Source organism: Vicia villosa, linkage group LG1, assembly GCF_029867415.1.
Source record: "Vicia villosa cultivar HV-30 ecotype Madison, WI linkage group LG1, Vvil1.0, whole genome shotgun sequence".
Classification (NCBI taxonomy): domain Eukaryota; kingdom Viridiplantae; phylum Streptophyta; class Magnoliopsida; order Fabales; family Fabaceae; genus Vicia; species Vicia villosa.
In genome coordinates, this window is record NC_081180.1 from 92,866,259 (window position 1) to 92,882,256 (window position 15,998).

Below are 15,998 nucleotides of genomic sequence, written 5' to 3' on the forward strand. Positions count from 1 at the left end.
GGCTCCCGGCCCACATTGGGGTGTTGGGTTTCGGTTGTTTCCAGCACTGACAGGCGGTGAAGTCATAAGACTTTCACATACATTGATTCACCTCAACTTCCCTCCTCTTTCTCATTCTCTTCTCCATTTCTCACTCAATCACAACAGCACAACTGAATACAACACAAGAAAAGAGTTCCAAAATGGTACCGTCTCAGGTCGTAAACACCTACCCATTGTCCAGCTACACCTTCGGCACCAAGGAGCCCAAGATGGAGAAAGACACCTCCGTCGCCGATCGTCTTGCTCGCATGAAAGTCAAGTTCGTATCATTCTATATCTCTCTCTTTTTCATTTTTCATCACTACTCTTTCGTTAATTTTTTAGGATCTTTCGTCACTGGCTAGGTCACACAATTTCAACCCATAAACCCTAGAAAAAACCCCAATCATACTATACTCTTTGAAATTTAAGTAAAGATTTTGTACTAGATTTGACCGTATAAGTGATTCGTTCTATAAATTGTTGGACTGGTTCAGAAACTAAACGGATTTTTGATCTTTATTATACCATTACTCTTTCTGGTGTAATTCCTTGAAATTAGCTTTTATATAGCTCAAATTAGCCTGCCCAACATAACTTATGTCCTTACTAGTTCAAACATGAGAAATCCCGTTGAACCGGCAAATTTTGCTATTATATATTGACTCCTTTTCATACCCCTTTGGCAATTTTTGTGTGTCCATACTACAGTTAGGGGTGGGGGCTTCTTGAACTGTTGAACTTAATTATTGGACAAGCTTGCCATCTATGAAGTTGTGAGATGCTATCATTTAAAACCAAACTGCCGTGTTGATTCCATTGATACAATTCCCACAAATGTGAAAAGCCCAAAGTCCACCATGTGTTTTATAAAATGGTGAAATCTATAAAGATATGTGCTCTAGCCTGTTTGCTTTGATGTGCTCTCTTGAGTTGTTTGTTTTCCTCCTTTTTCTCATCACATCCAAAACTAATATACTTTGTATTTCATATGTTTGTAAAACAATACATAAGGGGTATTTATATGATACAAGTGTCTGTTAAATAGAGCTCAATCCGCTGATAATCAAGAGTAGTTACTCTCCCTATCAATGCTGATTCTAAATGCAGTAAAGACAAATAATTACAATTACTTACCATTTACATTCAGTCTTATTCTTATGTAATCTTTTTACTTGTTCCTTTTCCTGGGTGCTGCTTAAATTATTTACTCAAATGGTTCTGAAATATAATTATTTCCTTCGTTTCCAAACTTCAGTTATATGAAAGAAGGAATGAGGACCAGCGTGGAAGGAATTTTACTGGTATGTTAACTGATTGTTCTCTTTCACTTCCTCTCCCCCCTGTTTTGTTAAGTTTAAAACTTTAAAAATAACTTTACCACATTTTGAGGTATCAGTTACATGCATGAAATGATGTCATATCATCTTATCACGAGTCATCTAAAGATATATCATTTAACTCCAAATTTCTCTTGATGGGTTGAACTTATAGTTTTCTTTAGACTTCCTCTACTTCTAACTTACTGAACATCATCCACATGATCTACACATGCTTTTATGGACTTTCTCCGCGTATGTTCAAACTTCCTAAAACAAAAGTATACCATATTTTCTACAACATGAGTCGCCTCTGCTTTTTGTTAATGAAAATTTTTAATCCTATATTGTCTTGTGTGATCACTCATCCATTGTAGCATGATTATCTTTGCATTGTTGATCTTATTTTCTTGTTGGCTTTTTAATGCTCAACATTAACTTTCATACATGACAAATGACAAATCTTATAGTTGTGCTAAGCTTCTCTATAGGTTTGAGTGGAAATTTTGAATCCTATAGCGTTGACCTATTCTTCTATCTCCCTATAATTTTGTACAATGGACCCAAGATTCTTACCATAAGACTTGTGGTAACTAATTTACACCTCGAAACTAGAATTTGCCTGCCTCCTGCTGAACTTGCATTTTGTATGCTCTATTTGGTTGGGTCTGGTATCTGAATTGGAAGGTTAATTATATATTCTCGACTTTATCATAACCTATGTTGCATCGTTGTCCAGGCCACTCTCTCATGCAATTTTAATATGTAGTACCTAGTTAACTAGATCTATAAAATTGGCATAGTGCATCTAGTTAATTTCTTTAGGTACCCTTCTAGCATGTACAATAAGGTGAATTGATAAATTTAGTAGATGCTTATATTTTCGTTTGTAGAATGGAGGTGTGAGATTTATGGCGCAAAAGTTACTTACAGTAGAATTTTATAAGGCATGAAATTGACCATTAGTTGTTGTTTTGGTTAGTAATGAATAATTTGCCCTTTATGCACGTCCGCCCAATTCCATGTTAAACTTGTCCTGGACACTTAATTTTCTTACAATTTTTATTTACTTGTCCCTACAATGTATTTCCCTACAATTTCTGTTAAGAAAATACTTCCACTCTTGTTTTCCTGGAGATTCTGTTTATTGTCATGTCTCAGCTTTGTGCTTCAATTTTCTAGGTACAAGAACACAATCATCCTCATATTCTTCTTCTGCAAATTGGAAACACATTTTGCAAACTCCCAGGTGGCCGTCTTAAGCCAGGAGAGAATGGTAGGGTCTTGCTTCCTTGCTCCGAATACGATGCTCTGAAATAGCAACCTGTGATTATGCTAAACACATTTTTTTTGGTTGTTTATAGAAATCGAGGGCTTGAAGAGAAAATTGACTAGCAAACTTGGTGCTAATTCACCTGGTCTTGTACCTGACTGGCAGGTATGATCTATCACATACCTTTTAGATGTTTGAACTTGGAAAGCTTACTAGCAAGCTTGTTATTTACATGCACTTATTCTTTGGCATCCCCCAGATAGGTGAATGTGTTGCAATCTGGTGGAGGCCAAATTTTGAAACCATAATGTATCCATACTGTCCTCCTCATATAACAAAGCCCAAGGTAATTTGTCACGGGAATATCATTGATTGAAACTCTTGCATGGCTAGTTCTCTTGGTCTGTGCTTACAACATCCATTAATATCTTTTATGCAGGAGTGCAAGAAGCTTTTCCTTGTTCACTTATCTGAGAGGGAATACTTTGCTGTACCGAAAAACCTGAAGCTGCTTGCTGTTCCATTGTTTGAACTCTATGACAATGTTCAGGTAGGGTATTAATCATTATGCTCTTTGTCTTATGTTACTTGATTATATATTGAAATTCTTTATAATGTAGAGAGATATGAAATGACTATCACAAATTAATGGAAACACATGCTCATAAACTGAAACAATTTTCTTTCAAGGGAATCAATTGAATTTTGCATGTCAGATTCTTGGCTCATCTACAATGTTATCCTTTTTTTAGCGCATCTTAGAAATTTTCATCTCATGGATTGGTCATAGAATTTAGTTTTGGAACTTATTCACATTATTATGTTTGCTAGTAAAAAATGATAATAATTCTATGCTGTGTCTTATGAATTTTGTGTATCAATTAATTGCAGAGATATGGACCAGTCATATCCACCATTCCTCAGCAACTTTCCAGATTCCAGTTTAAAATGATCACTAACTGACCGTAATCGGAAGCTTAGACACTCTGAAAGAATACTGCTTTCCATTTGTCATTTAAAAACTAGGACTGATTTGATACATTATCCTAAACCCTAAATCCTATTGTCATTGCATAATCTGGTCAGAGAACTATTTTTGAAGTGTGTTTCTAAATAGATTTGTAATTTGTGACACTGTTTGTATTAATTCATTGGATTTTGGGTTGAATTATCGCGATTATCAACCCAGGATGGGAAACAACCTCATAGGCTAGACTAGAAAAAACCGAAGTTGAAATCAATGACAGATGAGTACAGCGATCCCATGGTCTGTTTCTCTGCCCTGCTCAAGTTCTGAATATCAGAATGGAAAGGTAAAAGAAATGAGAGTTTTGGTTCCGTGTAACACAACATAACCCTCATGTAACAAAATGTACAAAACCCCTTTTTTTTTTACGGGAAAATGTACAAAACCTATATGTAAGACAATTTGAAAATTTTGTTAAATAGATGTTTTGCGGATCCAATGCTATGGAATCTGTTGCAAGTCCAACGACATTGTGTAATTCCTTTTAATTTATAGACAACTTGAAGGGTATGTCACGCCTTCACTTTTGTATCCAAAATTTGAGGGGACTTTATTGTTTACCCAAAAATCACTTGCCCAAAATTCTGACTACCTCTATTATGACCTAAGATTGGAGTTGATCTCCATGTTGATTTAAAATTAGGGTTGACCACCATGCTAACCAAAAATGTAGACTGGCCTCCCTGCTCACCCATTATCTAGGTTGACCTCCATGAATGATGATACAAAATATGGGCTGTTCTCCATGTTGATTTAAAATTCAAATTGACTTGCATGTTAACCTAAAATTCGAATTGACCTCCTCCATTCATCGAGTAGAGGCAGGGAACTGACCTCCATTCATTGAGTGGAGGCAGGGAACCTGCAGATACTCTGAAGAACAAGTTAATTATGAGTTCTAAGCGTTGGAACCTGCAGAGACTCTGAAGAACAAGTTAATTATGAGTTCTAAGCGTTTTAGGTAGACAATGGAACACATCTTTGATACACAATTGTTAAGACGAAGAAGTTATTTTTTTTCTCAAACATATGGTAGTGGGAGACTTAGTATTTGCTTGAATTGACTTATTTGAGTTTATTTACTACCGTAAACTTGGTGGATGTTATTTGAGAGACTTTATCGGCTTATGCCATTTTTTTATATATATTTTTTGAATTTATATTTATAAAATCTTCAAGCTAGTGAGAACAACTTATATATAAAAAAAATCTAAATATATATTTTTTTGTTAAAAAAATAACTTATGCAAACTTATTCATAACCGTTTTATTTATTTGAATCTATTCATAAATGCTTATTTTGATAAGCACTTTTGACATAACCTGCAAATTCAAATAGATTGTTCATCAAAAGAGACTCTTACTACTCTCATAAGATAAAATGTGGCGATGGGTAGTTTAGTCATCGCATGAGTGGTTTGTGGCACATGTTTTTTGTGACTATTGATATGAGGTTGCATGTAATGAAATTGAGTATTATAGTGTTTGACATACACTACCCAACATTTGATAACACAACGGTGACAATCTGTTAGACTTCTTATTATGCTTGTCACACCATTTATTGTGTCCACTATATGTTTAATTTTAAGACTAAATAGAAGACAGAAGGGATGAAGTGGCTATAGGATAACATATGACCACAACCTCTCTATTTCTTGAAGGGCAAGACTCAAATTTCTAGATGCAATTTGTCTTGTAATAGTATAGAATTTATGTGTGAGTTGTCCATTTCTATAATGTGTACAAATATATCTATTTTTTTCATAAGACACTATATTCCAGACACATTCTACATAATTTGCAATTTTATTTCCTTTTCTATACAAAGATAATAGACGGCAGATAATGATTCTTCATTCTTTCCATGAGTTTAGACAGATTAAGATAACAATACCCTAAGTTTAAGCATAATATATATATATATATATATATATATATATATATATATATATATATATATATATATATATATATATATATATATATATATATATATATATATATATATATATATATATATATATATATATATATAGAGGAGGGATCAAATTACACCCGAAGAGTTACACCACAAGTTACACTCGTTCAATAACTACATTTCGAATTAATATTTTTTAAATTCAACCGTTGGATTGAAACATAATATCATATAGATCATACCTATAAAGTTTGAGCTTAATCTATAATGATTTACTATACGATCAAGATATCCAAAGATTAACGTCAAAATGAGCTTTCATATAACGTTAATTTTGGTGTAATTCAATGACATAGTAAATCATTATAGATTAAGCTCAAACTTTATAGGTATGATCTATATGATATTATGTTTCAATCCAACGGTTGAATTTAAAAAATATTAATTCAAAATGTAGTTATTGAATGAGTGTAACTCGTGGTGTAACTCTTCGGGTGTAATTTGATCCCTTCTTATATATATATATATATATATATATATATATATATATATATATATATATATATATATATATATATATATATATATATATATATATATATATATATATATATATATATATATATATATATATATATATATATATATATATATATATAAAATTATATATATATATATATAAAATTATACGTGCACAGCGTGCTTCAAATTTTGCATATATGTCCTTTTGTGCTTCTTGCACGCCTACACCTTGTTGAGTAATTTAGTTACAAGTCTCCCAAATTAATTACAGCCTAAGACTTTTATTTTTGATGGAAAATTTAGACATTTTTTTAACATTAAGATTACAGGCTTAGACTTTAGACTCATCTTTTTTTAAACATATTTGAAACCAAATTGATGAATATTTATGCTGTTGGTCTATTTAAAAAGGCAATATAGAAGTCTTTGTTTCTCGATTCTCATAATTATTAATTTTATTTGAGAAAATAATTAATTGTTGCTCTTTAGGGAAAGCCAATTAATATTCATGTCAACCATGCGTGACAATATTATTTTTATACTCTAGCGGTGTCCGTTCAGCACTTTTCAAAATACAAAGTTAACTATATAAAGTGAGACTTGGAATTATTTAATAGCGTATGGAATACAATGTTAAGTTGTATTTGCTATATTTAAATATAGGAAAATAATAGTATAATTTAAGGTATTTTTGTTTCACTAAAAATATAAATGAAATATAGAAAAATAAACCCGTTGACATTATTTCATATTTTCATCCAACAAAAAAAACTCATTTCAAATACCATATTTTAACTCAGACTTTTAGAGAAAAATAAGGAGCTATTCGAAAAATAAAATTTCACCAATTCGGATCATTGTCCGTTTCATTTATATAATACATCAAGTACAACTAAATCAGTGTATTGAAAAAAAGAGTTTTATATTGGTCAAAAGATAGAGCTCACAATAGTGATCGAGGGTGTATTGAAAAACCAAGTCCCATATATTGACAATTCAAATCACCCATCATTTATATTCACATACTAATTCAATAGTATTGAAAAAAACTCAAATCTCATATTAATTAAAGATAGTATAAAAAATATTATATAAAATTATATCCCTCATCTTACCAATCGATTTTGTAAGAATGAGTTATGTCAAACTCTAAATCTATTAGAAACTAATTAATATATGTTGGAGTTTGTAATGGAAATTTAGTTTATAATATATAATATGAAATAAAAGCCTCACAGTAAATATTTCTTGTATTACATTACACTTTTGTACTGGTATATTTGCTAGGAATATATAAGAGGCGACACAAAATTCACCAAAGACAAATAGATATTGTCCAACACAGTGCCATTAGCCACCCTTTTATCATAACAAGCATCAGTCATATGAAATTGTCGTTCTTTGACTGAGTTACTCACCCGCTTACGAGGAAAGTGACATGTTCCCACCTAATAATAGCATGGGAGACAATTAAAGTTGAGGGATACATTTCCCAAAAGAATAAGGGAAACAATCACACATTCCCCACGTTTCAGAGAAATAAATGGGTCACTACTCAGAGTCTAAGATCCAGGTTCGAGAGACTCCTATAAATACTTTAACCCTTATGATAAGGGAGACATTCAGTTCACTCTAAAAATATTGTAAACACTCACCATTCATGCATGAGTGTGCTCTAACACCACAACAACCCTTAAAACCTCTAACATCCCTACACTGTTAGTATAAGCCCTAGAAGCCAATAGTTTTATATTGAACTTGGTACTTGCATTAAATTATTTAATAATAATAAGACACTTCTTTTTTGTGTTTGTTTTTCCAAAATAATTAAGTCTCTAGAATAACTAGTCTGTTTAGTGAGACATTAAGTGTGAATTAATAATGAGATCACATTAAACATAATGACAATATTCTTAAAGTATATATAGTCAACCTTTATTGTAAATTTGGATAACACTAAAGCAGTGAGACTATTATGTGGATAGATTGATGATCACATCTCATGAATTACAGATAAAGAGTTATCAAATCTTAATATAAGTATGAATATTTGGAGTAATATTTATATTGAATTGATCCACCATGAGAATAATACATAGAATGTTATGCAAATATCATAAGTTACTCTCAAGGTGATAATGTTGTATACCATCCTTTGACATAAAACCACTATGAACCCTAGTAATGGAGTCAAATACTTCATTGCCAATCAAACATTGTCTGTAACAGGATAGTCATAAAGATGTTTGATGGGTAATCCACAAATCATGCTGAGAGACAGGAGTGACCTAGATAGAATTTGTCCATCCCACATAACAAGATATATGTCTAAGGGTCCAATATTGAACTAGACAAGTATGACACAGTCTATGCCATGGGTTTAATATAGACATGAGAGAAAAAGGGTAATAGTACACACAAACATTATCACAAAAATATTTTGTTAGATTGCATGATATTTTTCTTTACATGGGTAGTAGTGATGTGTTGCGAGATACCTCTCACTGTGTATTATATTAAATACGTGATTTAGTAAAATTGTCAACATCACAAGAACCTGCAAGGTCACACACATAAGGAAATATTGGTGAGAGAGTGAAATATGGAACACCGTAAGGTATGATATACTTAAGAAAATTACAAAATACCGTAAGATACGATGTGTTTAAGTGAAATGTAGAACACTATAAGGCACAATGCACTTAAGTTGAATATGAAATATTGTAAGGTGCCGTATACTGAAGTGAAACATTACACCATAAGGTACAATGCATTTAAGTGGACCTTTTCAGCCTGGATCCCACATAAGAGGTTTTACAAATAGAACCCTTGTGTAGAAGCTTTTACACTTGATGAAATTCAGTTTGGAAACTTATTCGTATTCTGTTTCTATATCTGTCTATGTATCTTTCTCTATCAAGGTCTTCATTCCTAGCATTTAGCATTGAGATTGAACACACTCTGTTTGTATGGACTGAGTAGATGAGTTATTCTTTGTTTAATGCTTCTGATCATTCATATGATTATGCATCAAAGGTGTTAATTGCCACATGAGTTAACTGTTTCTATCACTGACCATGTTCATTTGTAAGAATCGACTTAAGGGAGATTTTTATTTTCTGCTGCATTTTATATCACATTTTCCCTTCACACACAATAGGGATTTGTCACGAATTGTACTTTTAGCAAGTGCAATTGTCGTCCAAAGTGGGGCTAGCTTAAACTGACTTGGGCCACATTCATCATCACTCACCAATCGTTTTCAACACCTTCCCCTAAAAGATGTAAAAACAAAGTTCCAAGATCACTATTATAAACACCATTGCCGGAGGTTTCGCCAACGAGGGAGAATCTAGTTCTTATCACATAAAATATGCCAAGTAGGTTTTTTATATCAAAAGTCATACCCACCAACACTATGGAAACCCTAGAGAAAGAGCCAGAGTCCAACACTGCCTTTTCCAGCAAAGTCACCACCAATATTCTTTATCACAACAATGATCCCATGGCCATCACGGTGTAATATGATAATTGAGATTTGAAACGAGTATTGATTGACCTTGGATGCTCATCATATATCTTATTCTGGAACACCTTTCAGGGGCTTCAGCTTGACCCAGACGACATCCGAGCATTCCCAGGCTCTTTAGATAGTATGTTAGACAAATAAGTACAGGTGAAATGTCACATAATGCTCGAAAAAATATTTATCTTAGAGTAAAGCGCAAGGATAATCAAAGTAAAATATCTTATAGTAGATGTCTTGTTCTCATACAAATCCATCCTGGGGCAGTCCGCCGTCAACCTATTGGGGGAGGTCCTTTCCATCCTTGAATTGAGCATAAATTATACACTACCTGAGTAGCAAATTGGATTGGTCTAGTAAAACCATAAGGCCGTCTAAGAATGCTATCAAAAGAGTATGGAAATGAGAAGGGAGCATGTTGAAGGATAGAAAAACACTTAGAAAGGGGGGGTTTGAATAAGTGTAGCTTTAAAACTCTTAAGATAAAAAGCAATTTGCACAATGATTTTTATCCTGGTTCATTGTTAACTAAACTACTCCAGTCCACCCCCTTGGAGTGATTTACCTCACCTGAGGATTTAATCCACTAATCACACAAGATTACAATGGTTTTCCACTTAGATACCCTCTAAGTCTTCTAGAGTATTCTGATCACAACCTGATCACTCTAGGAACACAATGCTTAGATACCCTCTAAGACTTACTAGAGAATCCGATCACAACTTGATCTCCTCTAGTTCTTTACAAATGAATGTAAACAAATTCTTACAAGAGTTATACAATGCTTCTTAAAAAGCTATAATCACAACTGTGATATTTCTCTTAAAGTTTAAGCTTAATCTCACTAAGATATTACAACAGTAATGAAGTGAGGTTGAAGATGAAGTTTGAGAGCTTTTGAATTTGACAGCGTTTCTGTATGTTTGCGCAAAGTGTTGTTTTCAACTCCTCATCAGAACTTCTATTTATAGGCGTTTGAGAAGATGACCGTTGGGAGCATTTAATGCGTTGCGTGATCCGTACAGCATTGCATTTAATGTTTCACTTTTTTGTCAACTACCTCGAGCCTTGCTTTTCTTGCTTTAACTGACGTTGCCTTTAATAGCTTCTAACGTTCCTTTTGTCAGTTAGCGTAGCCTGCCATCTTGTACTTGCTTCTGATCTGATGTTTGTATAAACAACGTTTGAATATCATCAGAGTCAAACAGCTTGGTGCAGAGCATCTTCTTGTCTTCTGACCTTGAAGTGCTTCCAGCGTGATACCATGAGAACTTCAGTGCTTCTGCTTCTGATCTCAAGTTCTTCTGATGCTTCAATAGACCATGTTCTGATTCTGCTTGACCATCTTCTGATGTCTTGTGAGAGCATGTTCTGATGTTGCATACTTGAACCTTCTGAGTCAGTGCTTCTTGCGCTGATTTTGTGCATACTCTTTATATATTTTCTGAAATGGAAATTGCATAGGATTAGAGTACCACATTATCTCAAGCAAAATTCATATACATTGTTATCATCAAAACTAAGAATATTGATCAGAACAAATCTTGTTCTAACACATGTTGCTGCAGACGTTTTCCTTCAGTGAAACACATCAAAGGTTAATGCCACAAGCTAGGATCCTAGATTAAGGCTAGAGGATGAAAGGCTCACCCCCAAAGAAAACCTAAAATAGGTATGTATTGGCCCATTAGACCATCAAATCACCAAGATAGGCAACTCCCTATCTGATTCTAAGAAGAATGAGTTCGTCACCCTATTGAGGAGAAACATAGATTTTTTCCTCTAGGATCCCTCTGACACGTGAGGGATAGATACAATAGTGGTCTACCACTGCATCGTCATTGACTCCAAGCAAAGCCAGTGTCTTAGAGGAAATGCAAGGTGGGAGAGGAAAAGAAAGCGAACATTAATGAAGAAGACTAGAAACTGAGAAGCATCACTTTTATAATTGAGGTTAAGTACACATCTTGGCCGGTCGACATAGTCTTGGTATGGAATTCATCAAACAAATGGTACATGTGTGTCGACTCCAGTGACCTCAATGTTGATGCCCTAAAGGTTCATGTCCTTTACCTAATATAGATCATCTGATTGACATATAATTTGGCTACAAAATATTGAGTTTCATGGACACCTATTTTGGTTACAATCAGATCAAGATGGATCTCGTAGATGCTCCCAAGATAACATTCATGTCCAATGACGACAACTACTATTACAATGTCATACCCTTTGGACTAAAGAACACAAGAGCCACATGTCAAATGCTCATGATCGTGGTGTTCTCAAAGCAGATAAGGTGCAACCTATAAATTTATATTGATGATATGATAATAAAGACATCATAAGGGGAAAATCACACTGCAGATCTGAAAGATATCCTGGAATTAGTCAATAGCTACAACATGCACATAAATTCTGCTAAGTGTTCATTCGAAGTACATGGAGTAAGTTTCTTGATTTCATGTTAACTAAGAGAGGTAAAGAGGCGAACCTAGATAAGGGTCAGACCATCATCAACATGGGAAGCCCATCTAACGTTAAAAAAGCTTAACAACTAATATAGTGCTTAGTCGCGCTAGCTCGTTTCATTTCTTGTGCAGGTGAAAAGGCTTACCATTAATTTTCATTTTTTAAGAAAAAAGATAAGTTCAAATGGACGAGCGAGTACGAGTAAGCATTCTCCAACTTAAAGGCCTTCCAGGTGCTGCCTCTTATTTTGACACGCTTGATAGCAGGTTGCTCCCTCTACCTTTATCTGCATGTTACTAACCAAGTAATATGTTATGTGCTCATACAAGAGACAAACAAAGTTGAGCAAACTGTCAATTTTGCGAGCAATGTATTTAAGGACGTTGAGACCATATATTAGAAGATTGAAAGGCTTACTCTGGAAGTCATGATAACTTTAAGAAAACCCAAGTCCTAATTTCAAAGGAACAAGGTAATGGTTAAAACCCACCATCCTATTTGATAAGTATTGAAGAAATCAGACCTCGCAGGGAGGGTGATATATTAGGCTATCGGGTTATCTGAGTATGATATCCAATATCTCCCTAAAGGAAGTTTTAAGTCGCGGGTGCTGGCTAGTTTTCAGAAGATTTTAGCTTGTCAATAGGTAAAGAGATCACCCGCATATGGATATTGTTGTATATGGCACCTCAAATTTTAAATGAAATTGCACATGAATATCACTAGAAGATCCAAATGAGATCTTGCTTGAGCTATATTTGAAGTTTGAATTCAAATCCAACAATAATCAAGCCAGATATGAAGCCCTTATTGCTGGTATGATCTTCGCCATTGAAATGGGTGCTTCAAGTATGGAAGCCAAGAACGACTCGCATCTAGTGGTGAACTAGGTCATTATAGTGTACCAAGCGAAAGAGCCATAGCTCATCAAATATCTAAAAAAGGTACACCACTTATTTGAATATTTCAAAGCTTTTGAAATAACATATGTGCCTAGGGAACAAAAATTTCAGGATGGCATTCTCTTTAAGCTCTCCAACATAAAAAGAGCGGGACATAACTGTATTGTAATTCAAAAACTCTAGCCGCCCCCATTATTGAGGCAGATGAAATCATCACTCTCGAAGTTTCCCAGACCACCAGCTGGATGAAACCCATAATACATTATCTACAGTTAGAAGAACTATTTCTAGACGAGTTAGAAGAGAAGAAGATTAAAAAACATTCATCAAAGTACCTTAAGATATCGGAGAAGTTTTACAAAATGGTAAGGGATTTCCCCATGCTGAGATGTATAGGACAACATGAGATCACCCTAGTCCTCACAGAGGAACACTAGGGAGCTTCCAGAAATCACATTGGCAGGCGAGCACTAACCCATAAGTTGCTAAGGACATGCTATTGTTAGCCCACTCAGATGAAGGGTAATGCAACACTCATTAGGAAATATGACAAAATCTAGAAGCATGCCAATCTGCATCATGCACTAGCTAAAATCCTACATTATGGCACGTCGCCTTGACCATTCTACTAATGAGGCATGGAGCACCATATATTTTAAACACATAACCAGTACAAAATCGTCGTCCATCTAAATTATAAGTATGATCAGAATCAACAAAATAATTTAATTAATATGTATCCCCACCAAAAAACAAACATGTGTCAACAATATCTTTCAAGAACCTTAAAATCATTTCACCGCTTCTTAATGTGTCTTTTCTGAATTTTCTTTAAATCCACTGGCAACACTAATTTGTTGTGAAAAATCTGGACGTGTAGACACCACGACGTACATTAAAGTTGAATTAATGATATTTTGGAGGTATTTTAACCATTTGAATTTGAATGAATAGTTTTTAGTAAAAAAAAATATTAGTTAAATATGAAAATAAAATACCTGTTAATTTATTGAACAACCACGTTATCCAACTCTTAACAATAATTGTGATTATTCTTTTTATAAACTATCAGCAACTCATTAATCAATTCAATATTATGAAGTTGAGAATAATGTAGTACAAATACAAACATACTACCTTTAGGATTCGCGTGTTCCTTGACAAACTATAATTGGAGAGCATTTTTGTTAGTCAATGACTTGTTTTGCTTTGGTATATGCCATTAATTGAAGGGACATTACCAACCCCAAAGATATACATGTGGACTTCTATGATTCCTTTTACAATTTTAGTATCAAACTTGATCATCCTACCTAACTTGTGTGATTCTCTAGAATAAGTTAAGTATATACATCATACATGTAACATGTGCATGTGACAACTGGTTTTTAATCCTAGTATTTTTTTAAAATCATCTTATTGCTAGTGTAACTAGTGTTTTGTTTTAAAATTCAGACCGATCATCAAATCGGTAAGGATATTGAATCATTAGTTCATTGATTGAACCACTGAATACTAGTCAAACCGCATGACTAAATCAGATCAAACCGGTCTCTATTTTAATATTATATATTTATTAAATCGGTACGAACCGAATGACTTAGTCTATAAAAAATATCATAACACCTACAAAATTTTATAATTTTAAAATATCATAATTTCACATGTTTATTTTTTATATTCAAATTCTAAATATAATCATCACTCACAACAAAATAATACAAAATATAAATTTTAAATCAAGTCTAATTCAATCAGGAAAAAGTTATTCCAAATAAGGTTTGAATAAAGTCTAATTATAATTTAATTATATTTTATATTTAAAAAATCATGAAAATGACGTCGTTTTATGCGAAAAAAGAGAGTATCCATTTGAACCATCTGTTTTTTAAAACCGTCGGTTCACCGGTTTTTTCCAGTTTTGGCCGGTTCCCACCAGTTCAATAGTATATCTGGTTCAGCAATCAGAACAGACCGAAGACCCTTCCGATTTTCAGTTTGACCGATCCGGCCTGTTCAATTTGATTTTTAAAACAATGAGTGTAACATTCTTGTTTTACACGAGACTAATCATCCCCTCAATCACATGCATGGTAAAAAGATTACATGATATTGAAGATTACTTTAGTTCAACTTCTTTTATATGTATATTCTTATCATTTTCACATATATTAGTATTGAAAGAAAAGTAGATAGTATATTTAATGTATCCATGATGTAGGGACAATTTTTTGTGATTTTGTGAAGGTGTTATGGTTAATGGCAGAGGTTAAAAATGATCCTTGCTGAACATTTTTGGTGAACAGTTGATAAAATTTTACTGTAATGATTATAAAATGGATCAAAATTTACTAGTACTTTTTATCTTCCATTAATGAACTCAGGTTCTTTCTGCCGAATTGTACAAATGTTTCTTTCACCAATAATATTAATGAAAATGTAATGTTTCTAGTAAGGACAATTTTTCTCCTATATCAACTTCACCAACACATGCTCCTTCTAGTTCTAGATTCTTCAACCTATCCAAATTTTCTGTTCCTGCTCTTTATTTCATCAAACTCTAACAAAGGATACAAATTTGTTTCTTAATTGCATTAAATTTGTAAAAAAATTATTAAAAAAAAAAAGAGAAGAAAAATAAAAAAAAATGTTTGTTAATTGGTCTTGGGCGGCAGAGAGTGTGTTGGCACTAGACAAAGGTTGACTCGAATAATCTCATTTTTTATTACCTGTCTAGAGAATAAGATGAATCAATTCTACATTAATTTATGTTATATGTGAGTACTCATGTCACTTTTCATATCTTTTCACCAAAGGAAAATAAAATAATATTAAACAAATAAAGAAATTAATATTCCCTCCCCAAATCCTAACTCAATGAAAAAAGTCGATATTATTATATTGCACACCATCACTAAAATATGAACCTTGATATAGGGAAGGCAGGCATACGCGAATCCGCGGGACTCACTCTCATTCGAATCTGAGTTAATGGATTCGGGTGCCATCCAATAT

At 33.4% G+C, this 15,998-nt stretch overlaps 1 protein-coding gene across 1 annotated transcript; it reads left to right on the top strand.

The window, feature by feature from the left end:
- On the top strand, positions 1 to 3,781 carry LOC131643544 (pre-mRNA cleavage factor Im 25 kDa subunit 2). Its single transcript, XM_058913794.1, has 7 exons — positions 1 to 301; positions 1,280 to 1,325; positions 2,523 to 2,616; positions 2,705 to 2,778; positions 2,873 to 2,959; positions 3,053 to 3,163; positions 3,505 to 3,781. The coding sequence occupies exons 1-7, from the start codon at positions 183 to 185 to the stop codon at positions 3,574 to 3,576; spliced, it is 603 nt and encodes a 200-aa protein (XP_058769777.1). The 5' UTR covers positions 1 to 182; the 3' UTR covers positions 3,577 to 3,781.
- The last annotated feature ends 12,217 nt before the right edge of the window (positions 3,782 to 15,998 follow it).